The 12081-nt window shown below is 44.1% G+C and overlaps 1 protein-coding gene across 2 annotated transcripts in view; it reads left to right on the forward strand.

Annotated features, from left to right (window-relative positions):
* Positions 1 to 12081, forward strand: part of MED24 (mediator complex subunit 24) — a 308225-nt gene that overhangs the window by 159582 nt on the left and 136562 nt on the right. For both annotated transcript variants that reach the window (XM_069237418.1, XM_069237419.1), the window contains exon 18: positions 11127 to 11226. In XM_069237418.1, coding sequence (XP_069093519.1) covers positions 11127 to 11226 — 100 coding nt within the window. The remainder of the gene's footprint in view (positions 1 to 11126; positions 11227 to 12081) is intronic.

A 12081-nucleotide genomic window follows, 5' to 3' on the forward strand; every position in this document is an offset into this window, starting at 1 on the left:
TTCCCCAGAGGGAATGACCTGAACAGGAGGATGTAAGGCAGAGTAGGCCCTGCAACAAACCAGCCTATTTCCTCTACTCTTCCTCGCCTGACAGACTAGGAAGACTATCCCAGCTTTGGCTGAGCTCCTGGCCTGTGGGCTGGGGGGGGGCTTGTGTAAAGAAATGGCTCCCTGTTGCAGTTACCCCCCACTTTTTGCCTGATACTGATGCTGACTTGACTGAGAAGTGTGCTGGGACCCTGCTAATCAGGCCCCAGCACCAGTGTTCTTTCACCTAAAATGTACCATTGATTCCACAATTGGCACACCCTGGCACCCAGATAAGTCCCTTGTAACTGGTACCTCTGGTACCAAGGGCCCTGATGCCAGGGAAGGTCTCTAAGGGCTGCAGCATGTATTATGCCACCCTAGAGACCCCTCACCCAGCACAGACACACTGCTTACCAGCTTGTGTGTGCTAGTGAGAACAAAATGAGTAAGTCGACATGGCACTCCCCTCAGGGTGCCATGCCAGCCTCTCACTGCCTATGCAGTATAGGTAAGACACCCCTCTAGCAGGCCTTACAGCCCTAAGGCAGGGTGCACTATACCATAGGTGAGGGTACCAGTGCATGAGCACTGTGCCCCTACAGTGTCTAAGCAAAACCTTAGACATTGTAAGTGCAGGGTAGCCATAAGAGTATATGGTCTGGGAGTCTGTCAAACACGAACTCCACAGCACCATAATGGCTACACTGAAAACTGGGAAGTTTGGTATCAAACTTCTCAGCACAATAAATGCACACTGATGCCAGTGTACATTTTATTGTAAAATACACCACAGAGGGCACCTTAGAGGTGCCCCCTGAAACTTAACCGACTATCTGTGTAGGCTGACTGGTTCCAGCAGCCTGCCACACTAGAGACATGTTGCTGGCCCCATGGGGAGAGTGCCTTTGTCACTCTGAGGCCAGTAACAAAGCCTGCACTGGGTGGAGATGCTAACACCTCCCCCAGGCAGGAGCTGTAACACCTGGCGGTGAGCCTCAAAGGCTCACCCCTTTGTCACAGCACAGCAGGGCACTCCAGCTTAGCGGAGTTGCCCGCCCCCTCCGGCCACGGCCCCCACTTTGGGCGGCAAGGCTGGAGGAAACAAAGAAAGTAACAAGGAGGAGTCACTGGCCAGTCAGGACAGCCCCTAAGGTGTCCTGAGCTGAGGTGACTCTAACTTTTAGAAATCCTCCATCTTGCAGATGGAGGATTCCCCCAATAGGATTAGGGATGTGACCCCCTCCCCCTTGGGAGGAGGCACAAAGAGGGTGTACCCACTCTCAGGGCTAGTAGCCATTGGCTACTAACCCCCCAGACCTAAACACGCCCTTAAACTTAGTATTTAAGGGCTCTCCCTGAACCTAGAAACTAGATTCCTGCAACAAGAAGAAGGACTGCCTAGCTGAAAACCCCTGCAGAGGAAGACCAGAAGACAACAACTGCCTTGTCTCCAGAAACTCACCGGCCTGTCTCCTGCCTTCCAAAGAACTCTGCTCCAGCGACGCCTTCCAAAGGGACCAGCGACCTCTGCATCCTCTGAGGACTGCCCTGCTTCGACGACGACAAGAAACTCCCGAGGACAGCGGACCTGCTCCAAAAAGACTGCAACTTTGTTTCAAGAAGCAGCTTTAAAGAACCCTGCAACTCCCCGCAAGAAGCGTGAGACTTGCAACACTGCACCCGGCGACCCCGACTCGGCTGGTGGAGAACCAACACCTCAGGGAGGACCCCCGGACTACTCTACGACTGTGAGTACCAAAACCTGTCCCCCCTGAGCCCCCACAGCGCCGCCTGCAGAGGGAATCCCGAGGCTTCCCCTGACCGCGACTCTCTGAAACCTAAGTCCCGACGCCTGGAAAAGACCCTGCACCCGCAGCCCCCAGGACCTGAAGGACCGGACTTTCACTGCAGAAGTGACCCCCAGGAGTCCCTCTCCCTTGCCCAAGTGGAGGTTTCCCCGAGGAAGCCCCCCCTTGCCTGCCTGCAGCGCTGAAGAGATCCCTTGATCTCTCATTGACTTCCATTGCGAACCCGACGCTTGTTCTAACACTGCACCCGGCCGCCCCGCGCCGCTGAGGGTGAAATTTCTGTGTGGGCTTGTGTCCCCCCCGGTGCCCTACAAAACCCCCCTGGTCTGCCCTCCGAAGACGCGGGTACTTACCTGCTGGCAGACTGGAACCGGGGCACCCCCTTCTCTCCATTGAAGCCTATGCGTTTTGGGCACCACTTTGAACTCTGCACCTGACCGGCCCTGAGCTGCTGGTGTGGTAACTTTGGGGTTGCTCTGAACCCCCAACGGTGGGCTACCTTGGACCAAGAACTGAACCCTGTAAGTGTCTTACTTACCTGGTAAAACTAACAAAAACTTACCTCCCCCAGGAACTGTGAAAATTGCACTGTGTCCACTTTTGAAATAGCTATTTGTGAATAACTTGAAAAGTATACATGCAATTGAAATGATTCAAAGTTCCTAATGTACTTACCTGCAATACCTTTCAAACAAGATATTACATGTTAAATTTGAACCTGTGGTTCTTAAAATAAACTAAGAAAAGATATTTTTCTATAACAAAACCTATTGGCTGGATTTGTCTCTGAGTGTGTGTACCTCATTTATTGTCTATGTGTATGTACAACAAATGCTTAACACTACTCCTTGGATAAGCCTACTGCTCGACCACACTACCACAAAATAGAGCATTAGTATTATCTCTTTTTAACACTATTTACCTCTAAGGGGAACCCTTGGACTCTGTGCATGCTATTCCTTACTTTGAAATAGCACATACAGAGCCAACCTCCTACACTATGCCATAAAAGATTTGATTGGTAAACTGATCTCAGAATGGAAAATCTGTTCCTGCAGAGGCTGTCTGCCTACAGAGATCAAATGTTGACTGGGCGTTAAACTTGCTACTAAGGTGAATCCTCTGGAGTGGCCAGAGATTGAATGTGTGTTTACATCTGCTGCTTTTTAGCTAGATTGCAGTATATATGACATACACCCTCTAACTCACTCACTCGCTGTACACCTCAGCATGTGATCCCTGAAGTGCAAGCAGAGTAGTCATCGGGAAGCTATACCAGATGACTCCTGCCAGTGCTGTAGAAGTTAAGTGTTAATTAGAAATGCATTTCTAGGATTATTAAGCAGTTACTTATTAGACTGAAGCATTTTCTTTAAAAAGAGAAGCTCAGTGAATTCCTCAAGTCTGTGAAACCTCTCTGGGTTTTCTTTTCTGGGTAGTGCTATGTCATGGTGTATTTTCTCACCCTTTGGTGTGATACAACCAGGGCCGCCACACTGGTGGTGACTGAAGAGGAAGCTATGTTAAGTTGTTTAGAAATACCCTTTGTTGTTTACCTTATTGCGCAGATCCTGAGCTCACACTCAGCATGTGATAGGCCAGGATAGTCCACACAGACTTCCATCTGACAGGAAACAAATTGAGCCAGCCAGCCACGGTACACTTACCCCAAATACACCTTTTGGAGTTGTGTAAACTCTGCCCAGAGTCAGCTAGGAGGGTAAAGGCAGTATCCAGCGCCAAACTGTCTCTCAAGTGCTTGGATGGTATAACAGTTTTTAGCACAGAACAGTGCAAATTAAGTACATTTCAAAAAATATATAAAAAACAAACCCCACATTTAGTAGTGGCTAGTATTTGGCACTGGCATCACTGGCATTGGGCAGATTTCCAGAGTTATGGACAGAAAGTGAAGGAAACATAGTTCAAAAACTATTCCTTCACAGATAAAGGGCCTCATTATGAACATGGCAGTCCAGACCGGCATGCAGCCTCCGGCGGAAATTACCGCCATATAATGAACAAGGGAAGACTGCCACAGGCGACCCTCCGCCATCTCCAGGCTTCTGCCGACAGGCAGCCTAACGATGGCGGATTTCTCTATCCGACAGGGCAGTGCTGGAAGCAGCGCCGCCATCTGTATAGAAAACTTTTGTTCCTCCAGCCTTTCCCTGGCGTTTTTCTCCGCCAGGGAAAGGCTGGCGGAAGGGGTGCTCCGGGGCCCCCCTGGGGATCCCTGCACTGCAGGGGCCCCCGTGCACAGCCCCGTCGTGCAGGTCACTGCCCGATTTACGGGCAGTGATATTCGCGACGGGTGCTGCTGCACCCGCTGCACTGCAGAATTGACGACGGGTCCATGTGGAGCCGTCGGCAACGTCCAGGCCCAGCATTCCGCGGGGCTGGCGGGTGGAAACACGGTTTCCGCCCACCGGGCCGGCGGAATGTTATTTATTGGGCTGGCGGAGTACTCAACAGGCTGGCGGTCTGTGTTCAGACCGCCTGCATGAACACGGCGGTGATTCCCGCCCTGTTCATAATGAGGGCCAAAGTGCTAGTTTTGTTTGGTTGGTCCACTTTAATTTCCAAAGTGCAGAAACTATTCAAGGATGAAAAGAACACGTTTGTAAGGTTAATTTGTAGTAATAACATTTTTAAAGTTGCTTATAGAAAAGCAGTTTGGCTGCTTCAGTGCAGGGAAAGCTTTTGTAGAGACAGCTTAACATTGTGAGGCAGCCGCTGGTTCAAATCACGCACACTGAGAGATCGTGCTTTGGTGTACCCCATTTCCTACTAGTGAACAATGATGTGATTTGTTGTTAGTGGCATATTCTTTCTTTGTTCAAGTTTCCTTTCTGAAATGTAGATTTCCTTTCAAGAATAATGATTATGCTGGAGCATGATGCAAACAGGTGAGAGACAACATTTTTCAGATGCTGGATATCTCCTCAATAGCTGGTACTTCCTGTGAATGTGGCCACCCTGCCTTTACTGTCACCGCCTTATTATTCTACATCACTTTACTAATAAGTGCCAAATATCTCAAAACCCTGCTCTGCACACCCCTGATTCAGGCCCCCCCTTTACAGTGGGAACAATGCCTGTTTTTTGTCATAGATAAGGTGCTTAAGTCTCACCATTGACCTTCTGTCACCTGGATGTAGTATATCAAACTGACCATTTTATATAATGCTTCTTGAGCAACAACTGCAAACCCTGTGGAAGACCAGGGCACAAAGTGTGTGGTAAGAATCTGTGTATTTTACAGATTACAAAATGCTTGTACTTTGGTACAATCTCGGGACAATCTGAGGTAGGAATGTTTGAACCTGAAGGTCAGGTACCAACTGAAGGCAGAGGTTGTGAGGTGGACAATAAATGTTTAATCCAGTGTTCCGTTTTGAGTTACCCTGTTTAAATCCATAAAGGTTGGAATATCTATGTTTAAAGAGAAAAGGGGTTTACAGGCAGCATCTTCTGCTCCTATGGAAGTCATTTTAGACATTTTTCAGTTCAGATATCATGTTTAGTTTTTGATGAAAAGGAGGAAATTAGCTGGTGGACCACCTGCTTTTTTAAAACCCATTTCCTTACCATTTTAAGTTTTAATTGGGTCTACAGGCTTGTTTCGGATCTATTTCTGTAAAGGACAAAAGCCAAAGCTTGAATGAAATCACAGTTTGTCCATACCCACATAGGTCGCTCTACTTCAAAAGCATGAAAGATGAAGATCTCACTATTCACTTGCTTCTTTAGGAGGAGATGTGTTTCTGTGAGGTGAGTGGTGGCTTGCTGTGTTGAAAATAATTTAAAAGAACTTGTTCTGAGATCCATAACTCTTCTTTTTTCAGCTTTAGCTCTTTCATCAGTCCACAAGCTTGAATCGTTTCCTGCCTTCAGACTGGAAACCCTTGTAATGGTTAGCAAAGTAGTGTGCCTTGCATTCAGTCACATTAAAAAAGGAATTAGACTGCACGCAATCCGGCCACCTCTTTGTGTGACCCAAACTTCAGTGAGCAGCCCCCTCAAACTCTTTCCCAACAGAGGCTTCCAGTTGCCAGAGTTTCTAGCCCCTGACAGTGTAAGAACACATATGAGAACCTTAATGTAATGGGATGGTGGAGTGTTGCATGTGAATATAAAAGATTACAATGCTGGAGAACCAACTTTACAGTTAAATAACTAGCTTTTTTCTCCAGCATTGGATCTCTTATATATACATATGCGTGGGTCAAGAACAGCATAGCAGTATAAAACAATAAAGTGCTCACCTTCGGGGAAAAATGGTTCCAGAGCACTGATCTTCTCATTATTCCTTTCTGGATTCCTCATGAGGGCATTGGTGTTTTGAGTATGCATTTGTCTTCCTCCACATTGCTGCCCTACAAATATCTTTGAGAGACACTCCACTAGTGCTGTTGTGGAAATCATACTCCTAGTCAAGTATGCTCTTAACAGGCTCCAGCCTATTTATCAGTCTCTGGGCTTCTGTGGTACAAGTAGTGATTCATTTAGCTTGAGTATGTTCATTATCGAGCTACCCCTATTCAGTGGTCTCTACGATATACATCTTGTAATGCCCACTATCAGGGTTTGGAAAACATTTAGGCAAAACAAATATTTTGATTTAACTGAAATAAAGTGGGTACTCTCAATATGAACCTGAGGTCTGTAGAAATAGACACATTGGTCTTTGAAAATCGTAGATAAGGTTCTTTACAACAGTGTTTGAAGATCACCTACTCTCCTCGCTGATATTACTTCCACTAAAAAGCCAGTGATCAAAGAAAGATGTTGGTTCAAGGGTGATCTCACCAGGGCCATCAACACCGTTTTAAGTTCCCCTTAAGGGGCTAGCATAACTTTGGAGGAAATTACCTGAGCAATCATCTAATTAAGTCTTTATTAATGTTTGCAGAATTGAAGCAAAAGTTAGACCCAGTCCTAGCCAGTTTGAGGAGGTATGGCAAGAATCAGAACAAGTACATCTCCCGAGTATTTCGATTTTCTTCACTTGCCCAGGAAACACATCTTTCATTTTAGAATATACAGGGAGTGCAGAATTATAAGGCAAGTTGTATTTTTGAGGATTAATTTTATTATTGAACAACAACCATGTTCTCAATGAACCCAAAAAACTCATTAATATCAAAACTGAATATTTTTGGAAGTAGTTTTTAGTTTGTTTTTAGTTTTAGCTATGTTAGGGGGATATCTGTGTGTGCAGGTGACTATCACTGTGCATAATTATTAGGCAACTTAACAAAAAAATATATATACCCATTTCAATTATTTATCATTACCAGTGAAACCAATATAACATCTCAACATTCACAAATATACATTTCTGACATTCAAAAACAAAACAAAAACAAATCAGTGACCAATATAGCCACCTTTCTTTGCAAGGACACTCAAAAGCCTGCCATCCATGGATTCTGTCAGTGTTTTGATCTGTTCACCATCAACATTGCGTGCAGCAGCAACCACAGCCTCCCAGACACTGTTCAGAAAGGTGTACTGTTTTCTCTCCTTGTAAATCTCACATTTGATGATGGACCACAGGTTCTCAATGGGGTTCAGATCAGGTGAACAAGGAGGCCATGTCATTAGATTTCCTTCTTTTATACCCTTTCTTGCCAGCCACGCTGTGGAGTACTTGGACGCGTGTGATGGAGCATTGTCCTGCATGAAAATCATGTTTTTCTTGAAGGATGCAGACTTCTTCCTGTACCACTGCTTGAAGAAGGTGTCTTCCAGGAACTGGCAGTAGGACTGGGAGTTGAGCTTGACTCCATCCTCAACCCGAAAAGGCCCCACAAGCTCATCTTTGATGATACCAGCCCAAACCAGTACTCCACCTCCACCTTGCTGGCGTCTGAGTCGGACTGGAGCTCTCTGCCCTTTACCAATCCAGCCACGGGCCCATCCATCTGGCCCATCAAGACTCACTCTCATTTCATCAGTCCATAAAACCTTAGAAAAATCAGTCTTGAGATATTTCTTGGCCCAGTCTTGACGTTTCAGCTTGTGTGTCTTGTTCAGTGGTGGTCGTCTTTCAGCCTTTCTTACCTTGGCCATGTCTCTGAGTATTGCACACCTTGTGCTTTTGGGCACTCCAGTGATGTTGCAGCTCTGAAATATGGCCAAACTGGTGGCAAGTGGCATCGTGGCAGCTGCACGCTTGACTTTTCTCAGTTCATGGGCAGTTATTTTGCACCTTGGTTTTTCCACACGCTTCTTGCGACCCTGTTGACTATTTTGAATGAAACGCTTGATTGTTCGATGATCACGCTTCAGAAGCTTTGCAATTTTAAGAGTGCTGCATCCCTCTGCAAGATATCTCACTATTTTTGACTTTTCTGAGCCTGTCAAGTCCTTCTTTTGACCCATTTTGCCAAAGGAAAGGAAGTTGCCTAATAATTATGCACACCTGATATAGGGTGTTGATGTCATTAGACCACACCCCTTCTCATTACAGAGATGCACATCACCTAATATGCTTAATTGGTAGTAGGCTTTCGAGCCTATACAGCTTGGAGTAAGACAACATGCATAAAGAGGATGATGTGGTCAAAATACTCATTTGCCTAATAATTCTGCACTCCCTGTATAACATGATCTTGAACGGTGCTGTAGCTTCCCTGAGTATTTGTTTACAATCTTCAGGTAAATATACCTGACTAAATTCTAGGTCTTTATCAGTCAGACAGCCATTCGCATGTATGGAGGCCTAGGGTAAAGTATTTGTCCCTTGTTCCTTGACAGAATACTGGTGTCTTGCATGAACTGCAGAGGGCTCTGTATTGATATGTTCCAGTCCTCTGTGGACCAGTGTGGCCACATCCAGGAATGTATATGAGGATATTGTAGAGAACTCTTTTTATTAGGTGAATTGTAGGAAATGCATAATTGGATTTACCTATCCCACATAGTACAAGAGCCTCACCTCATGAGCTGGGGTTTGATAGAGGCCACACTAAACCGTAAGAAAAAGAGGAACCAAGAAAAGGCAAAGCAACAACATCAGTCAACACACTAGAGTTGGCATGTCTCTTACAAGTTAAAGGCTGGGTACCTTTAATTCATATGGCTTCAGAGTTGCATTATAAAACTCACTCTTCGATGTGTCCAAAGAGAATAGTTGAAACAAACACAATGAAATACTGCATTGCAGATTTTCTCTCTCTGCTCCCACCCCTTTATTTCATATCAGTAATTACTGCACACAAGACAATAAGCACTTTCTTGTCAAAGACTTGAAGTGAAATGAGTATGACAGGAAAAAAGTGTTTTATTCACAAGGCTTCCGGAGTAAGAAGGAAAGCATTAAATTTACTGATAAGATGACATCCTCCCAAAAAATACAACATGATTTTAATCCATGGGTATAGGGAGAGAGATCCCAAGACTAAAAGACGGAAAATACATTCTAGTCTCCAGAAGAATCATCTTCAAAATGAAGACTGAAATAAAACCCATCGAATAAATAAGACACCACGTGACTGTATTTTGAAGAAAAATAGAGTGGAAGAGTCTAGAGACTTCTGTTGACTTCTATTAACTCCATAGGCTCAACGTTCTCGGACAGCGATGCTCCTTCTCTCCTAGGGCATGAAAATGTTAAGGATATTCTTGTTAATGAGCATACTTTCCCTGTAAAATTAATTTACCAATGGAAAAATTCTTACTTTCAATGTATTTGTGGAACCTGTGTACAGGCAGAGTTGTTCTGTTTAGGAAATCTAAGAGGGTCCCATCATAAAGAAGTACCAGCCATGCAAATGTATTAAACATTCAAACTGTAAACAGTCCAAATACTAGGTCTACACAAGTGTTTCTTACTCATTTAGGATACTTGTGGCTCAAACTTTCAGTTTTGGGCAGAGGCCAAAAAAAGCAAACAATCTTGTTTTAACTTGTCAATTAATACATGCAGTTATTGTACACACATCCTTGTTTATTCACTCCCACCAGCCTTCACAGGCAGTTAGGGTTTACCCCACACTTTCAAATACATATTTATTCACAGAACGTCACACCCAAGGGTGAGATCTATTGCAGTGACACAGACTCTGAATGAGTATTCATTTCAGATCAAATGTGCAAGAAATGGTTTGTAACATAAATATAGGGCAAATAGCTCAATCTAACTGAGTTATAATATTTTGAGAATATCCATATCAAAGGCCTGTGTATTACTTAAAACTATAAAGGTAAACCCCTAGCCAACCTAACTTTGGCATAAAACCTTGGTCTAGGGTATCCTGGTGGCCCACTTGGCCAATTCAGCAGGAGAGCAAAACATCTTAAGAAATATAGTAATCCAAGCAGGGAACTTTAGGGTGTGGGTTTGTTGGTGGAATGCGCTGTCACTATACACCACACCACCTATAATTCCACATTTGATCCTTCATCCTCTGGATGTGTCACTAAGTTCTCACAGACACAATTCTTGTAAACTTTTTTGGCATGTGTGAACTGAACCTCATTCAGAGCAGATAACCTACATGTAGTTTTCAAAGTGTAGAATGCTCTGGTGATTCCTTAAGTGCTCACAGGCACAATTTTGTAAAACGTTTTTGCATGTGTGAATAGTGTTCTATACTTTGCAAACTACATGTATGTTATCTGCTGTGAATGAGGCACAGTTCACACATGCCAAAAAAGCATCATTACTGTCTCTGAGCTCCTTTCATCTGCAGCTTGATATTTCTTCAGAGCTAGTGAAATTCCACCAGCATGCAGGATGTGATGACTTTGTCTTCACTTTATAGTGTGTGTGACAGTGTCTCTTTGTCACATGATTGAGTAGAGCATTTTCTTGCCCTTGATGCCAATGTATAGTCTGTCCCTGAGACTGTGTTATTCCAAACCTATGGCTGTATTTGGTGGCATTCTTAGTGTTGCAATCGTGGTGAGATTGGAAATAGTTTTAAATGGTGAGATGAAGAGTTGGAGGGTACTAGGGTGAGTGATGGGTAACAGTGAGAGATGTAGAGTGTCCTTGGGGCTCTCTGTCTTCGGTGCATATACATTCTGAATCTCTTATATTTAGGACCTGGAAGTCGTAGTCCCCTGCCATCCCTCCTGCATACAATGACACGTTTTTTCTTTCTTTTTGGGGAGTGCTGAAAGGTGAAGACTCTCTTCATCTACTCTGTACCCTCAAGCCATGCACTTTTTCACCTTATTTCTTACTTCTTTCTCCGTCTTCTCCTCCTTCCTTATTCAGTTTTTTCTCACCTAACCCGTTAACTTCGTTTCTCATGTTTTATTTTCTTTATCTAGTCAAATGAAGTGGCATGAAGCCTGTCTAAGCATTTCAGCTGCCATCCTGGAAATCCTGAATGCTTGGGAGAATGGTGTCCTGACAATCGACTCAATCCAGGTAAGAGATTTGAAAAGTTCCTATCCCTGTCCACCCTTGCTCCAATTCGCTTCTTTTGGACATAAACTTAGGACATGTGCCATTCTCCTTTTACTAACTTCCTGTCCTCATCTTTAAAATCAAATCCATTTCGATATGTGTGCCTGCTATCAACTGTAGTCTTTGGCAAGGACTCTCTTCAAGTATGTACTTAGAAAAAGATCCATACCCTTCCTACCAACTTACCTAATTATTTTCAAACATTATTCTAATTGTCTAGGTATTTTATGTTTACCCATCGCTTGTAGACACCCATGCAGTTCTGGTCACTCGCTCCCTTGAGATCATTGACTAAGGCTTGCTGTCTACACATGCTCTTTACATGAAGCACCCTGACAAATAATTTCCTGGTCTCCTTGAGAGTTGAGATTCAGATTTCTTTCTGGGTCTCTTGCTACATAAATCAGTTACGGGAAACAGCCATTACAGCACAACCCTTACCATGCAGTACCATTACAACCTGTCATTACAGCACAGGTACCATAACCACTCATAAGCTTTACCACGCAAGATTTTACAACAACTTGGCCTCTACCACGAATTTCGTTAGTCATAAAGCATTGTATTGGTCGTGCTTTACTACTACTTTACTTTACTATTGCCATTTTGATTGTAGACCTAACCACTGCGCTGGGCTTTCACCTCTCCGTTTACATAGCACGTTTTGTTCATTTTCTAAACTTGATTTGGGTTCCAGTGCACTGTTGTGTCATGTTGAGAATTTTTTGAATCTCTGTCAAAAAATCTATTCTGACTAGCACAAATTTATTTGTTCTTCCTAACTTCAGAAGTTTTCACTTAAGTCCAAAGGAACCA

The sequence above is a fragment of the Pleurodeles waltl genome, chromosome 6 (genome assembly GCF_031143425.1).
Source record: "Pleurodeles waltl isolate 20211129_DDA chromosome 6, aPleWal1.hap1.20221129, whole genome shotgun sequence".
NCBI classification, from domain to species: domain Eukaryota; kingdom Metazoa; phylum Chordata; class Amphibia; order Caudata; family Salamandridae; genus Pleurodeles; species Pleurodeles waltl.